Here is a 17,644-nt window from a genome sequence, read left to right as displayed (position 1 = left end):
AAATCAAAGCAGCCCACAAAGAAATGCATGCTGGTCTTTTATTTACACACGAGTATATTTTATAGATAGATATATACATATATATATATTGTGGGGATTTGCTCAATTGGTGGCTGCAGTGCTTGCATAACATGAAGTGATCAGCAAGTGGAGTTTGTAAACAGGACTGGGCCTGCTCGTTTATTCAGCAAAATAACACAGTTCAAGTGTAAAATGAAAACAGCTTACTTCAGCATGGCATAAATCCAAACAGTCAGGAACTTTCAATGCCTCCTTACAAGCCCCAGTACCTCTCTCAATGAGTGTGGCTGGCTTGGTTTTAGGGAGCCTGATCTCTCCTCTCAGTGCTTCCCCCTTCAAACATGTTTGTATTTGCACTTTGAGAAAGGCTTGAGTGCAAGCCGAAACGTTAGTTACTTATATTGAAATAAACACCATTTTTGATTTTGATAAGTCCTGTGAGTGCGAGCTTCTTCACTTCTCTACTTAATTTTTGGGCATATTGCACCCAGGCAGCGATGACTTTTTGACGTGCTGTGCCGGCTTCCTGATTATCTCAATATATGTATTTTTTATAAGTCATAAACAAATACAAAAGGAGTACATTTTAGTTTCTGGGCTTGCGCTAAAGGAGAACTAATAATGCATCCTATAAGATACATACCAATCGGCATTTAAATGTATGTTTGCTTTTCATTTACAGTAGGGGGTACATTATCCCTTATAATACATGAGTGATACTCCGAGTTCCCTGTATAACTCAGCCTGCAGCCTTGTGCCTTTATATGGTCACAGAACAACCCCCAGTGACTTCTAATATCCTTATCATTTACAGTAGGGGGTACATTATCCCTTATAATACATGAGTGATAATCAGAGTTCCCTGTCTAACTCAGCCTGCAGCCTTGTGCCTTTATATGGTCACAGAACAACCCCTCAGTGACTTCTAATATCCTTATCATTTACAGTAGGGGGTACATTATCCCTTATAATAAATGAGTGATACTCAGAGTTCCCTGTATAACTCAGCCTGCAGCAGTTCTAGAGTTGCCAACTGACATACCACAGGGACTCCAGTGCCTGTCTCTGCTTCTCTCCTGCTAACTGTTGCTGTAACCCTGCCTTTGTACTGTATATATCTCTTTCTTGTTCCATTAGCCCCCAACATTTCATGGAACATAGTGGCCACCAACTATTTCATACTATGACAGCCCACTGTCACAAGAATTACAGAAAGAAAAGGAAAGAGGATGGATCCTTTCGGCTTTATTTTTTTTTCAAATTCTCACTCATAACCCTTCACCGTTTAGCTTTTCTTTATCCCAGCTTTCTCTCCATTCTTTATTCTGCTTCCCCATGTTCACTCCTATAAATTGTGCCCCTTTATTTTGTATTAGATCATCTTCTCCTCGTTTTACTCCTATTTTTTTTTTTCAATTGTTTTGTTTTCACATTGCAAAACAAAAAAATGGATAATTGAATGTTACTGTGGCAGGGAGCATTACGTTCAGGGCTTCAGGCTCAGCACAGGCAGACCAGCAGCCAGCATAAAAAATATAATCCACACCTGTCCACAGCCTTAGTCAGGCCCGGACTGACAATCTGTCTTCGGGCATTTGCCCGAGGGGCCACTCGATATTTTGTTTAAGTGGGCCGCTTCTCAGCTGAAACACAGTGCTGATTACCTCTGAAGTTTTTCAGTGCATCCGGCGGGCTCTAGGACCGCTCCTCCATCCTATCTCCCATCCTGGCTCTGTCCCTCCCACTCCTCTCCTCGGCTCTCCCGCTGCTGCTGCTGCTGCTGCTGCTGCTGCTGCTGCTGCTGCGTGAGTGTCCCAGCTCAGTACTCAGTACTCAGTGAGGTAATTAAGGCCCCTGCAGGGGGGCAGCCCAGTCCAGTCCTGTAGGGGTGCAAGTCCAGTCCTGTCCTGTAGGGGGGGGGCAGCCAAGTCCTGTAGGGGAGCAAGTCCAGTCCTGTCCTGAAGAGGGGGCAGCCCAGTCCAGTCCTGTAGGGGGGGCAGCCCAGTCCTGTCCTGAGGGGGGGGGCAGTCCAGTCCTGTACTGAAGGGGGGGCAGTCCAGTCCTGTACTGAAGGGGGGGCAGTCCAGTCCTGTAGAGGGGGCAGCCCAGTCCTGAAGGGCCCGGGACCACCTTGGCATTGCAGAGTCACCAGGTGCCTTCTTTACACCACTGCTCAGTGCCCAGGCCAGTTCGGTGCCCTGCTAGTGGCTCGCATGACACCTATAATCTTCTAGCTCAGCCCAGGATACAAACAGTGCGCAAGAAAACTGGGGCTTCTCTTCTATATATAATGTACCCCACTGCGTGCTGCCTGGCCCCACTCTTAAGAGAGAATCTGTTCTATTTAAAAAAAATTAATTCCACCTTTTGTTATTTTAATATGTTTGTATGGAGACACAATTTTCTAAATTCCATGTTAACCGTTATTTATTTAATGTACTATACTGTGTTCACTGTGGCCCCACTCCTGCTGGGGACTTGTACCCTGTTGCCTCCTGCCTACCCTGTCACATTGTTCCTCATGGCTCCTGGCACTCTATGCACATGCTGCTTGGAGGTGTGGGTAACCGATGTTACTTAGCTCAGGCTTTTACTGATTGCACGGTAAGGCCCTCTTTCCGGGTGATCCTAACGGGGACTGTCCCCTTCACCAAGACACAAGCCAAGCCTGAAGCAGGAGCAACAGCCAGGATGGACTGTGAGCAATAAGCACTACAGGAACAAGCTATGTGGGGCCTATGTGAGGGATTAATAGCTACTGCCATGATGTTCCCCATGGCACCTGAGAGTCAGCTGGGGTGGAATGTGCCACACTAAGTTCGGGGGGAATTACTGTAGGTGAAAAGGCCAAGGAAAAAGGCCCTGACAGAAGTCTGCAGTTTTCTGTGCTAGACTTTCCCATGACTTACTTAATCTTACTGACAATTACAGGGTCTTTACTGAGTCCATATTAACTGAGACTGTCCTGGGCCCCTCTGAGGTGAAGTTATGGGTAGGACAAGTGGCAAATCACCTAATGAGGTACAATGAGTGAGAAGCAAATACACACTTACATGCAGTTATAATAGCATATCAACACCTTTAAAGGGGTTGTTCACCTTTGTGATTACTTAGTATGATGTAGAGAAGGATATTCTGAGACAATTTGCAATTGGTTTTCATTTTTTATTATTTGTGGTTTTTGAGTTATTTAGCTTTTTATTCAGCTGCTCTCCAGTTTGCAATTTCAGCTGTCTGGTTGCTAGGGTCCAAATTCCCCTAGCAACCATGCATTGATTTGAATAAGAGACTGGAATATGAATAGGAGAGTCTGAATAGAAGGAACAGTAATAAAAAAGTTAATGAAAGTTACCTTAAAGGTGAACCACCCCTTTAATAGCAGTGGAGATAATGGCTCCTCCTGGATAAAGTCTCCGTTTATTTTTGTGTTTTGTGAGGCGGGGTCATTTGAGACATTTCATTTAATTCCATTGATTAAAAATTACACTATAGTGCTAATCTTGCTGTAATATAGGGATATTAGAAGTTACTGAGGGATTCTGTGACCATATAAAGGTACAAGGCTGCAGGCTGAGTTATACAGGGAACTCTGAGTATCACTTATGTATTATAAGAGATAATGTACCCCCTACTGTAAATGATAAGGATATTAGAAGTCACTGAGGGATTCTGTGACCATATAAAGACACCAGGCTGCAGGCTGAGTTATACAGGGAACTCTGAGTATCACCCCCTACTATAAATGATAAGGATATTAGGATAAGGATATTAGATGTCACTGAGGGGTTCTGTGACCATATAAAGGCACAAGGCTGCAGAATCTTTAACATATTTTACATGAATTACACTTAAGTGCGAAAGCAGCTCTTTATGCACATAGTTTTTTTTTTTTAATTTTACCCCAATATATGAGTGGATGTGTACAAGATCATCACATGTTTACATATGGGCTGCTTAGATTTTTTTGCCCATGCTGCTTTTTACCCCCAGTCCGGCCCTGGCCTCAGTAACTACTGGGCAGACGTGGACCTGCTGGCGGCTGCTCTACAGTAGTGTGCTGCAGCCTGTCTGTACTAATTGAACTGATGCAGAATGAGAGGCCCTGTTCTTCTGGCTTACACTAGTGCACAGCAACAGCAGCAGAGAGGAGTGGGAGGGGCAGAGCCATAGTGGGAGCTAGTACGGAGGAGCTGGGTCCTAGAGCCCACTGGATGTAGTAAAAGGTGAGTTCTAATTAGTATTATCGCTCAGGAGCGGCCCAATTGAACAAAATATAATGCGGCCCCTCAGGCATTTGCCCGAACAGTTACATTGTCAGTCCGGGCCTGGCCAAGGGCCATGGTAAAAGGCCAGCAGTCCCATGAGTCGAGGGCCATAGAAAAAGGCCAGCAGACCCATTAGCCATGGACCAAAACAAGGGCTCTAATCCAAGCCAAGGGCCATAATGAAAGCCAGAGGCCACACAAACCCAGCTCCCTGGCGAGAGGCCCGAGGCCACACAAAGGACCATAGACTACAAGCTAGCTTCAAGCCTGTTAAGGTGCCAGCAGACATAACAGTAAGTGCCCTTCAATCTACCAACAATTAAAGAAGGTAAACCTACAGCCACCAAAACTAAGTAGATGTAGTATAACTACAACTGAGCTCCCAACAAAGACCACCAGATGGGAATAGAATATCTAAGAGAAGGCCTACATCACACAAAAAGACACCCTATAAATTGGGACACTGCCTGTTAAGTGTGGAAACATCTTAGGAAGAAATGGGCTACAATGCTGCTACAGCAGAACAAACTGCTAGCCAGTCCTGGAAATACCAGGTGTAATAAGAGCACACTTACCTACTGTGTCTGCTCCCAATACTTGAATACCTTTAAACTAGTTCTGAACTAGCACAAATTAACCTCAAATATTCTGGAGGTATCTAAATTCCTATTCCTGCTACAAACTTGACACTATATTATGATGTGACATGCATCAAATACACACAGCACACAGAATGGAATTAGCACACCAGTGACAGGGCAAGGTAAGAAAAAGCCAAAAAAAAAAAATACACACACTGACTGACTAAGCTCTGTAAGGTTACTCTGTAAGGTTCCAATACTCCTTTAATTTCCCAATAACTTCAAATATCATGAACTTATAATGGCTTTATTTGCAAATATGTTATGAGTTAACATACTAATTAAAGGAGTCTCGTTCTCTGCAATTGGTCTGTTATTTAATATTTGCAAAGAACCCTGTAAATTATCTCCCCAATAAGTCTATTAGTCCCGTGACTTTTAGCAAGCCATTCATTAGTCCAGTGGCATGTGATATATCCACTCAATGTCATTATTATAACAGTACTCCTGTATCATTTATCCTTATTCTTGCAAATAACATATATACTACTACTGTTACTTATTAACACTGCTGTTACTTATTAATAACGAGCTAAATTTTCTCCAGCTTCCAAATTCTCCAGCTGGCCACACTGGATTATTATATTAACTGGAGGTAGTTTCACAAGAAGCATTTTAGCTATCCAACTACAATAGTATTTACAGTATAAATTTACAAATAAAAACATCAACTTAATACCTACCATCAGGTAAATAGAATCAGATTCTGTTTGCCTTATTATTGAATTTGGACCTGATCCCTTTTTAAATCACTAAGCTTGAAACCCGAAAAGTATCATTGGAAACCCAATCAATTCCTGTTTCAGCAATCAACTGTAATACCTCTCTCCAGCTCATTTATATCCCTCGTAAGGACTTAAGTCCAAAACTGCACTGCATACTCCAGATGAGGCCTCACCAGGGACCTATAAAGAGGCATAATTATGTTTTCATCCCTTGAGCTAATGCCCTTTTTTATGCAAGACAGAACTTTATTTGCTTTAGTAGCCACAGAATGACACTGCCCAGAATTAGACAACTTGTTATCTACAAAAACCCCTAGATCCTTCTCATTTAAGGAAACTCCCAACACACTGCCATTTAGAAACAGTACTTTCAATGCCCACCTCCATGTCATTAATAAACAAGTTGAAAAGCAAGGGACCTAGTACAGAGCCCTGCGGTACTCCACTAACAACACTGGTCCAATTGGAAAATGTTCCTTTCCCCAGTCCTCTCCATGTCAACACGTTATGGGGATAGGTCCCTCCCTCTCCTAATTGTAGAACCCACCCATTAATTAATTAATAAATACTTACCCCTCACATTCCCCGGCGTCTTTTTTTGGGTTCTCATTTCTCTCTCCTAGCTCCTTGCAGGAGCTTGTAGTTTTATTTTTCCCAGGGGTGTAGCAGGGGGCTGCTGTGTAGCGTCCCAGAGACGGAGTTTTTTCAGCTCATATGCTGCCTTTTTCTCCGCACGCACTAAGTCCTTTGGGGATGTCCAAGGTTTTGCGTGGGTCTCCCTGCTGCCTAGCCTTAACCGGTTCACGTGGCATCCGGCGGCTCGGGTTCCCTCACCCATTACTGTTTTAGCCAGCAGGGGGGATGGCGGCAGGTTCCGTAGGCGATTAGGATAGTTGCGCGTCCTGTGGCAGCCCTGCCATCAGGGAAGCGGAGAGAACGGAACTTCCGTTTCCGGATTAGGAACACGGTTCCTCGGGGAGGAAAGTAGTGGGGAGCTTCCGGTTCCTCACTCCGTCTGCCCAACCGCTCGTGCGCGGGCGGAGCTAGTGGGATTGGCAGGGGGCGTAGTCTCCCTCAGCGCCCTGTAGCTCCGGTCTTCCCTTCTTCCTGGCAGGCCTTTGCCGCACCAGCATATGATTGGACGCTGTAGGGGGGGCGTGTACCCTCCAGGCCTTTTAAGGAGCAAGCTGTAGCGTGTGGCTTTTTCTTCAAAGCTTCTCACAAGACGCTGCTCCTGCTTTGTTCAACCTTGTTTCCTGGTAGGTAGAAGAACAATTTTCAGAGGACTGGGTACAATTAACCTGCTCATACCCACATGGGGGTTTTCTTTTGTTTTTTATTGGTAGGTTGCCCAGTTCCTGGTTTGTTCTAGCTGCCATCCCCAGAAAGTCTTCACCCCTGGTTCAGGTAAAAAAAAAAAAGTCTATCTAAGGATGCTTGCTAGCATTTCCTAAGACTTCTACAATATAATTTTCTTTCTCCTTTTTCTGGCAGTGCCATGAGGCCTTCCAGATCCAGAGAGAGATCGAAAGAACAGTCTATTCCCAGGGAAGACAATGTTCAAGCTGCACAGACTCAATGCTTAGGATGCTCAGAGGCTCCTCTTCCTGATAAGAAGCTATGCCTATCATGCCTGAATGCTGTAGCAGGGCAGTCAGCTGGAACCAACACTGACATCCTTTCCTGGATAAAGGAAACAGTAGCCAAGGAAGTGCAGGCAGCATCCAAGGATATGGGAGGGCCTTCTAGACTTTCCATTCCCCAGGAGGAGGAAAGAGATTGCTGGGCAAGTTCGGTGCTGGATTCAGGGTCCAAACTAGAGGAGGAGGAGTCTCTCCAGTCAGCCTTTGATTTTGCCCTTGTGCAGCCCTTGATAAGGGCAGTAAGAACCTCCCTAGCTCTGCAGCAAGAGGAACAGGCTGTCGGATTTATGCTCCTATAGTCCTCCAGGGATATAAGATTCTCAGCCACAATGAGTAAGTCCCTCTTGGATTTAAATAAATACTTACTCAAATCGAGCCTGGCCCCGAAGTTCCCCCTGGGCCTGACTTGAACCAAACAGATTCTCTCAGGAAATTAACCAGACAGCTTTATTTGAGGTATACATTAATACAGAGTATTACAATACAGAGTATTAAATAATAGCTCACACGCCCTGAAAGCTCGTGAGGACGTTGGGGGACAATAAGCAATACAACAGATGATTATTTAACCATTTCTTCTTCCATGGGGCTGATCCCTTGACATCCAATCATCGTCCTTGGTTTAATATAACTATGCCTCTATGTCCATTTTAGTACAATTCTTCCTGACCTAAGTACAGTCCAAATAAGTACATTTGCTGTGCTAGCACAGTGTCCAGAATGGTATCTGTGCAGTGGGTGTGTTTTTGGGGCTATAAGTGTCTTTCTTAACCTTGCACTAGGAATACTTGTGATATGAGACAAAAGATGTATTCTTAGTTTTATGTAAACATTCTACAACCCTAATTAGTAGAAAGGCCTCTAACCTTGAAGTGTAGAGTCTAACACAGCTGTTCTGTGGCAGTGTCCTATTCTATAATCATTGCATTTTATACAATACCTAACCCATATGTATATAATTTTAATCTAAAATCCTGATATCCACATTTCCCCACTTTTTTTCTTCTAATAAAAGCAAAATCCATAATGTAGCACAGTTGGCTGAAAACAAAAAATACATATCTAAAAAAAAAAAAATTTGCTCTACCAGACAAAAACAAAATGCTACAATTCCAGACAAAATGCTACAATTCCAGTGGACTCATTATACAGTAATATCGACATATATAAAGTCATTCCATATGTGAAGATGAAGAAATCCATTATCCAGATAATCCAGTAGCTCTTAGGGCTAGTTCCAGCCCAGGATCCTGTGTCACATTATAGAACACAATGTTGAAATATCCTTGAAATAGTCTTTTTAAAGATGTCAATCCGTTAATGCATTTAACGGTGATGAAAGTCCAAATCAGACGTAATTCAAACGATGATGAATGTCCAAATCAGACGTAATTCAAACGTTGATAAAAGTCCAAATCAGACGTAATTCAAACGTTGATAAAAGTCCAAATCAGACGTAATACAATGAGAGTTCATTTCTGTATGCTTCACCACTGAAATAGTCATTACGTGTAGCCATTATGCAGCAGTTCAGCTGTTGAATCTGTCTGGTAGATAGTTAAACAAAATATGCCATGTGCCAGTTAAAAGGATTCAGCCAGAAATAGAAGAAAACAGCAGAGAGGGTATCTAAAAAAAAAAGATATAGAACATGAGCACATAAATAGAGAAATAATCTAAATTAAAACAGGACGACAACTGGGGTCTATAGCAACAGTATGACCATCCATCGTATGAAATGGAATAAATGTTTTTTGTTGCATTTGGAGAAACTTCAATGTTTCAATTTGATTGCTTAATTTCTGGTTAAGACGTTTTTGATAACAAGTACATCCACAAATAAATAATAACATAAATATTTGCATAATACAAATAATAATAATTGGATGTAACATAAAATTAAAAAACTGTGTAGCTGTATTACTATATCCAAATATAGATTCCCACCATGACACCTGTCCGTCTTTAAAAACTACTGCGGAAACCTTTTTAAGAATACCTTGTTCATGTTGTACATTTATCTGAGCTATACGTGACTCTTTCTTTAGATCATTAAGAAGAGAAATAATAGATGTTGACTCACTTAACCACTTTTTCATTTGCATTCCCATACCTAAAGGTAAATCAGATGTACTAAAATCTATAATATGTTCCCATCCAAGATCTAAAGACATATTCAATGTTTGTGGTATTGTCATATTCCAAGTAGATGAAGATATAAATTCTAAAGGAATATTATTACACCATGTGCCCGGAAGCATTTCAATCGATTTATATTGTTTCCCTTTTGGTTTAAATATTATTGTATCACGATTAAATAGATGGAAACAAATTCTTTCTAATCCTAAATAATATATAGGGCTGGATACATTGAATTGGCCATTTAAAGTACATGTTTTTTGGTGTAGCCAACAAGTCTCTGTTGTTGTTTTGAATTGGGAAGGGGAGCACATATATGAATTAATATTAGTAGTACATAATGATACATCTACCATTGTCCAGTTATATTCATTTTTATGCTTAAATACCCATTGATGTGACAATTCTGGAATTAATAATGAATTATTAATGGGCAATCCAATTGTAGCCAGTCGATATATAATAGTGTCTTTTCCTGACCAAGGTACTAAAGTATGAATTGCACAAGATTCCAAGGTACAATCAGAGAGAATGACCTCCCACCACATCAAATGATTTATGGCAAAGGAAGTTACTGATTTAGCAGCTGCAAGACTCAGAGAAGCTGGCCATCTGCCGGACCATAAACTTTGTAGTTGAATTTTAAGGTCAGTTGACAGGTCAGCTTGTACTTGTGAGCATAGCATAGCCCAAACAGCATCATTAGTAAAATTGTATATACCTTCAACAAGGGTTTTAAATTTGTTGTTAATTATATCTGTCATTTCTATCATTACATGAGTCTGATGCTGTTGGAGACGTGCTATATTGTTATTAATTCCATATTGTGTATCAAAGCCATTAGAGGTATGTGATGCTAAGGAAGCTAATTTATACCGTAAAATTTCAGAATTCACTTGTGCAGTGGATCCTATTACACTACCATAAATCCCTAAACCAGTTGAAATAGCATCTCTCTTAGGTCTGTGATTAGAGCGAAGAGAAACATTATTTAGCATGCTTTCATGGAACCACCATTCAAATGATTTTTCTTGAACAGATACAAAAGCAGAACAGTTGTGATAGTGTTCAGACACCATCCATTTTGATAATTCTAAATGCCATGTAATCATGCGATATTCCACATCATAAGTAACTGGAGTGGAGGAATCCAATCGAACTTGAATCGGATCTCCCTCTTCAAATGGTGAAACTGTAGATACTGGTATCTCAGTAGTAGATAATATTGGAGATATCGTAGAAATCTGTTTTGGAGAGAAAGTGATATTAAGAGAAAAATTAGAATAATCATCTTTGCATTGCCATAATCTTATGGATGCTAAAGGATTTGTTTTGTCTATAAAAAGAGTTGCTGGAAATTTTGAAATATTGGATTCTGAATTATCGTTTTGTGTATCACATGTAATTAAATTTTCCTGAGTTGCTAGATTCATATGTGTATCATCATGAAAAATGCCTACCAAGGATGATTGTAGATTTAAACTACATAAAAGACAAACATCTCTTCCTTCATGATTTAAACTACCATATTCTGGAACAATAAGATGTGTCTCATTAATAAACCAATTTGGTATATTATCATCATGTGGTACAAAAATAATGCCTATAAATTGTGGTATTATAGATGAATGAGAAAAATACAATATTGGGCGTGATGATAAAAGACTAGACCGTTGTGCATTGTTTATTATTTCAGTCATGAGATCTATATTTGCAGTTTCATGAGATGTAAGTAACATCGGCTTATATCTTGAATGATTAGGAGTAAAATTAGTAACAGAAGCACTCACTTCAAACAAGTTAATATTAGTAAATGTTAAAAAGAGTAAAATAGAAAACTTAAAGAGAAAGAAAATCCAAAGGTTATAATGAAACATGGTAGTTTAAATAGATAGGGTAAAAGTAATTTAAGATTGTTAATATTTAGAAAACAATAATGACTATATCTATAAGTTAATAAAAATAAAATTTCGATTTTATCGAAGTCATGAAGGGATGAATTTTTGCTCTATTCACGGTGATGTCAAACAAGTCATAAGGTTCAAAATCTGAAAGAGAAAACAAATGTGAGAAAACTGCATAGTATTAAGAACCTTTATATAATTTTAATTGCATCGCGTGTTTATAAACATTTAATCCATTTGACTTTTGAATCAAATAAATTGATGGTCCAATTTTATCAATGATCAAGAATGGGCCTTCCCAGCAATCCTTAGGAAATTTTCTAGGATGTATGTGACCTTGCTTTAGAATACAGACAGAATCCCCCACCTGGTATTCTCTAAGATCAGATTTCTTGTCAAAGTCAATTTTGCTTTTTAAAGCCGACAAAGCATCAGTTTGAAAAGCTTGTCCTTGAACACTTGTTAACCATAAAGAATGAGCCTTAACCCATTCCTCACTGGAAAGATTTAAATGAGTGGCAGTGTCAACTGGAAGCAAAAGTCTCTCCCAAGAGGGCATATTCCTTCCAAAAAGAATTTCATATGGTGTAAATTGAACATTTCTATTTACTCTAGATCTTAATCTGGCCAGAACAAAAGGTAATAGAATGTCCCAATTTTTTCCACTTGCATTGCATATTTTACTTAATTCCTTTTTGATTTGACCATTCATTCTTTCAACCAAACCTCCACTCTGTGGATGATATGCAATATGAAAATCCCAAGGAAGATCAAGCCATTCTGTTGTTTCTCTTGCAATTTCATTGACAAACTCTCCACCATTGTCAGAATCTATTGAAAAGTGTATACCCCAACGACAAAAAACTTCCTTCACTAAAATTTTAACAGTGGTACTTGCTGATTTATTGGAAGTGGGGAATGCCTCAACCCATCTGCTGAAAGCATCAATTACTACTAACATGAAACAATTTTTCCTAGCAGTAACCGGTAATTTTCCAATATAATCAATTTGTAATCTGTCCCATTACGCATCAAAGCGCCACGTGTTATTTGCTTTGCAGGGTCTTGTTGCATGCATATAAGACATCTGTCAATATGATCTTGAATATCCTTTCTCATGGTAGGCCACCAACCCAATTTAGAAATTCTATCCATGCATTCCTGTAGTTTAGGGTGACCTGAGGTTACAGAACCATGAATCCATGCAAGCAGGCTTTTCGTGAGATGTGATGGTATAACCCATACAGGGCCAAACATTCCATCCCTAACAAGAATGTCATGTTCTATTCTTGACTTCTCATGTCCTAATTTAGGTTCAGGTTCATCAAAAAGAGGGGCAAGTGAAAGATCATACTCTTGATGTTCACGTAAAACAGACCATTGAGCATTTGCATCATCCTGATTATACAATTGAATAGGTAAAACAGGAATATTGAGCAAAGAATCTTCCTCTTCCCAGTAGGGAATATCTGGAAGAAATGCAGCCTCCTTTGCCATTTTATCTGCTAGGGTGTTTCCATATGATAAAGGACCTTTTTTCCTGTGTGCTTTTACTTTGATCAACTTTATCAACCCCAAATGATCCTTTGTCAACTCATGAATACGTTCCCACAGATTTTTATGTTGAATTATACTACCATCAGTCGATTGCCATTTGTTATTTATCCAGAATGTTAGTAAAATCAAAGCACCTCTGAAAACATACATAGAATCAATCACAACTAGATGAGTTCCTCCTTTACCAATCTTATCACGTAATAAAGTTAACAAAGCAGCTAACTCAGCAAATTGAGCTCCAGCATGTTTGCATGTATATAGAAACTGATCACATATTGATTTCCCTTCTAGTAGAACACCTGCAAATCCTGTCATTCTGTTTCCATCAACTACAGAAGAACTAGCATCAATATACCAAGCAGGTTTATCTCCTACATCTGCAGTATTGCCTTCCTTAAATACAGGATGGGCTTTGGGAGCAAGCATTGGTTTACAAGTATGTTCTTCTCCCTGAATAAGAACACCTAGCACATGTATAGATGGTTCCTTTAAAGGTTCAACCATAATTTGTTCAGTAAGCAAAGTTGTCATCCACCTTACAACTCTCTCATTTCGAATGTCACACAGAGCTAGGTTATGATTTTGAAGAAAAAGAAGAGGATTGTGATGCGAGCGACTTAATATTTTTTGCCCACTGAGAAGGTATTTTAGCCTCTGAATAGTCCAGTAAGTAGCTAATGCTATTTTTTCACATGGACCAAATTTTAACTCAGGTGATGTCATTTTCCTACTTAGATATGCAATAGGAATCAAAGTATTACTCTGGTATTGAGCAACAATAGAGCCAAGAGTGGTGTCAGAAACACTTGAATATATAACAAATGGTTTGTCAGGGGCAGGAGTTCCCAAAACAGGTGCACTAGCCAGTGCAGACTTTAAAGAAGTAAAAGTCTCAGTATGGGAATCATTCCATTCAAATTTGTTTTGTTTCAGTAAATCATAAAGAGGTTCAGCGAGAAGTGCATAATTAGCAACAAATTCTCTACAGAAACCAGTTAGACCAAGAAATTGTTGTAAAGATTTAACATCTATGGGACGTGGCAGAGAAAGTATATGTTTAACTCTGTCTTCTAAGATACTTCTACCATCTGGCCCAAGTTCAAGTCCCAGGTATTTAACCTTTTGTTGAACAAGTTGACATTTATCAGGATTTAACTTAAGGCCATTGTCCCTCATGCAGTCTAAAACTTTCCTGAGTAAAACAATGTTACTTTCCCGACTTTCAGTAGCAATTGAAAGATCATCCACATATTGAATCACCTTATTATGTAATCCATGAGATTTTAATGCATCTGCTAGCATGTTATGAAAGAAAACGCCGCTATCACAATAACCTTGTGGTAAGAAATTCCAGCAATATTGTTTCGATTGAAATGAAAAAGCAGTACGATATTGCGTTTCAGGTGATATCTTTACACTCCAATACCCATTTGCTAAATCAATTGCAGAATACCATTGCATGTCAGGAGTTAACTTTGCTGTCCTGTAAGCAGTCTCATTTAAACGTCTGTAGTCTATAGTTAGACGCCATGTGTTGTCAGGTTTTCTGACAGGCCAAATAGGAGAAGAGCCAGCTGTTTGACAAGGGCGTATTAAGTTTCTTTGAAGCAACTGATCAATTACAACCTCTAGGTCTTTTTCTGCTTCGTAAGGTATAGGATATTGTTTCACATAGGGATGGTTGGAACCTTCTAATGAAACAGTTAGTTTTGACTGACCATGATCCAGACTATCTTTAGCCCACAAATCCTTATATTCATCCCACCAAAATTCTGTGCCAATTGGAGGTGGAGGAGGATGTTTGATTTTAATACATTTAACACTACCAACATCCTCATGTGGGTGAATTACTTGTAATGGTAAAATATCATGGGGTAAAGATTGTTCAATTTGGGAAGAATTCATAAGTAGTGAGTTAATGTCCCAAAACATGAGATTCATCAAATCAACAACAAAACCAAATTTTACAATATCAGTAGCACCCAAAAGAGCTTGTACACCAAGTCCTAAAAATACAGATGTAGAAATAGATTTATTTCCAATTGTTAACAACTTAGTTTCAACATAAACTCGTTTTGGAACACCAGTAACACCCACAATGTTAGTCGTTGTATAAGATTGTGTTTTAGGCAAACCTGGCATCAATGTAGCTGCAGCCCCTGTATCAATCAAGGTTTTAATTTCCTCCCCATCTACCTGTATATAACAGACAGGTCTCCCCCACACATCTAATTCCAGAGGCCAATCTAGACAAGAAGGGGAAGAGGAGAAAACACATCCCTATTGATTTTGAGGAACGGAGTGATTTCCTAAGTCAACTCTGGCTACAGGGGTGAGATTAGCATCTCTGACTTGCTGTCTCAGTAAATCAACTGAATGTTGCAGCTGTTTCTGAGAAGCTATAATATCCCGTAAAGGAAGCCACTCTCCATTTGGGCCAATTCCTCTACCTCTGCCTCTATTTCCTCTACTCTGCCCTCTATAACTGGGTATACTTCTGTTTTGTGGACCTTCAATTTGGAAATGATTTAATGAATTTGTTTTTTGTTGCATGCCCTCTCTCCAAGTCCTTTGACCCAAATGTGTAATCTCTGCAATAGGTTTAGGATTGAACCACCTGTCAGTTTCTACTTGCAATCTATCAAGCCATGTGTTGAAGTCAATGTCAGTCATATCACCGTAACAAATACTAATGACATGTGGAATGTTAGATGGTAACAGAGTTAGAATCAATTCCCTTAAGTCTTTATCGCCTTTCAATTTGTCTTGTATACGTTGTCTTTCATCAGGAGAATTAGCTCCTTTAGAAATTGCAGCAAAAAAAATAATTAGGCGGTTAGCAGTTTCAGTTATAGATTCATTAGGTAAAGAAGTAAAAGCTTTTTGTAATTGGATATTGTTAGTCAGATGGAATAGCTTATTACAACACCGCAATAACAATGTAGGAAATGTCTGAGCAAACCCTTCAATAAGTGCTGAAGAGGTTCCTAAACCCTTCAGAAAAATTTGGATCAATTGAGAGTCTTGTGCAGTACCCCATCTTAATAATTGCATTGTCCATCTAGTAAAATTATTAAAATCCTCAGTGCTACCTCTTCCTATAGGGGCATGTCCAATTTCAGAAAGAACAGCACGAGCCTCAGTGGCTTTAATAGCAGGCTGATTTGTAACTTGTACTGCTATGGTATCTTTAACAAAAACATTACGATTCTGCACTTGTGAGGAGGAGGAGGGGGGAATGACAGGCACAGTATTAACTTTAGGTTGCTGTGACTGAGCATGTTGCAGTTGTAATATAGTATCTTTTAACACATCAAGATCATTCTCATAACGAAAAAGTTGATCTTTTGTTTGTTTCAACTCCTTTTCAGTAGAAATTAAATCGAGTTGAAACGTTTTTCGAGCTTGCTGCTCTTTAGAATGGTCAGACTTAACTTTGTGTAATTCTACTTCCATGTTATTATATTCAGTCTCAATTTTATTTTGATAAGTTTGTATTTCCTGCAGCCTTTCTGCAGATACGAGTTCATCTTCTTGTAACTGGGGAGCACGAGTAAGAGGGTTACAGGGATAATATTTTTTATCAGAATTATTAGAAAATAAATCTGGATACAGACGAGTATATGTGGGAGGTGCCGATGGAGTGGTTGGAACTTTGGGAGTAATATTACTAGTTAGATTTTCATCATCCAACCATAAATCTTCCTCATTGTCTATAAGAGCTGGAGGAATATCAACATTTAAAGTGGCAATTTGAACCCATCTGTCATTATCAGCAGTAGAAGCTTTAAAAATACCACTGCCTTGTCGGTAGCCTCCTAATTTTAATTTAGGTATTTTCCTTCTAGCATTTTGTAAGGAATCTACTGCCTCATCTAGAGTCTTATTTTCAGCTGTTAGTTTTTCTAATTTATCCTGTAGGAGGCCAGCTGAATGGGCAGTAGTTTGAGTTTGACATCTATAGTCTTCTAACTGAACCTGCAGTGTTTCTAGATAAGAACATTGTAAATTGTAACTGACCTGCAGTTTTACAATTAACGAAAGGGAAGTCAAGACTAAATCCAGCAGTGCTTGTAAAGTTCTTCCCTTTTTTATTTTTCCATCTTTTAATTCCATTGATGAGGTCAAAGTATCCAGACTTTCCTCTATCTCATTTTCATTTATTTCTTTATTTAGTTTAAATGGCCCGCCATATTTAGTGATCCAACATTGAACATATTCAAGGAAAACATTAGGAAGACGTAACAAAACAGGGGAAAAAGCTTCTGTGCTGCCTGACGAAACAGTACTTTTAGATACACCACTCCGTAGACTAATAATATCTGCACTAGGTTGCGAACCTTGTGGCACCATTCTTTCCCGAGATTTAAAAAGAAACATACTTACCACGAGCTGAGTCTCGACAATCTGTCCTTGTGTCACGACCAGAACCACAGGACCGGAACGAAGCCCCCAGAAATGTCGGATTTATGCTCCTATAGTCCTCCAGGGATATAAGATTCTCAGCCACAATGAGTAAGTCCCTCTTGGATTTAAATAAATACTTACTCAAATCGAGCCTGGCCCCGAAGTTCCCCCTGGGCCTGACTTGAACCAAACAGATTCTCTCAGGAAATTAACCAGACAGCTTTATTTGAGGTATACATTAATACAGAGTATTACAATACAGAGTATTAAATAATAGCTCACACGCCCTGAAAGCTCGTGAGGACGTTGGGGGACAATAAGCAATACAACAGATGATTATTT

At 39.6% G+C, this 17,644-nt stretch overlaps 2 protein-coding genes across 2 annotated transcripts in view; one reads left to right on the top strand and one right to left on the bottom strand.

The window, feature by feature from the left end:
* The window catches only part of LOC108700068 (transmembrane protein FAM155B), a 462,070-nt gene that overhangs the window by 429,595 nt on the left and 14,831 nt on the right, over positions 1 to 17,644 (top strand). The window lies entirely within an intron of this gene.
* LOC121397745 lies at positions 7,800 to 17,464 on the bottom strand. Its single transcript, XM_041575118.1, has 2 exons — positions 17,282 to 17,464; positions 7,800 to 11,482 (listed from the first exon to the last, which is right to left on the bottom strand). Exon 2 carries the CDS (start codon positions 11,309 to 11,311, stop codon positions 8,972 to 8,974), a length of 2,340 nt encoding a protein of 779 aa, XP_041431052.1. The 5' UTR covers positions 11,312 to 11,482; positions 17,282 to 17,464; the 3' UTR covers positions 7,800 to 8,971.

This window comes from Xenopus laevis, chromosome 8S, assembly GCF_017654675.1.
Source record: "Xenopus laevis strain J_2021 chromosome 8S, Xenopus_laevis_v10.1, whole genome shotgun sequence".
NCBI lineage: Eukaryota > Metazoa > Chordata > Amphibia > Anura > Pipidae > Xenopus > Xenopus laevis.
This window is presented reverse-complemented; position numbering and strand designations above follow the sequence as displayed.

Bases quoted from the DNA above. Each gene is read 5' to 3' on its own strand.
- LOC121397745 (XM_041575118.1), bottom strand. From the start codon at position 11,311: ATGTTTCATTATAACCTTTGGATTTTCTTTCTCTTTAAGTTTTCTATT.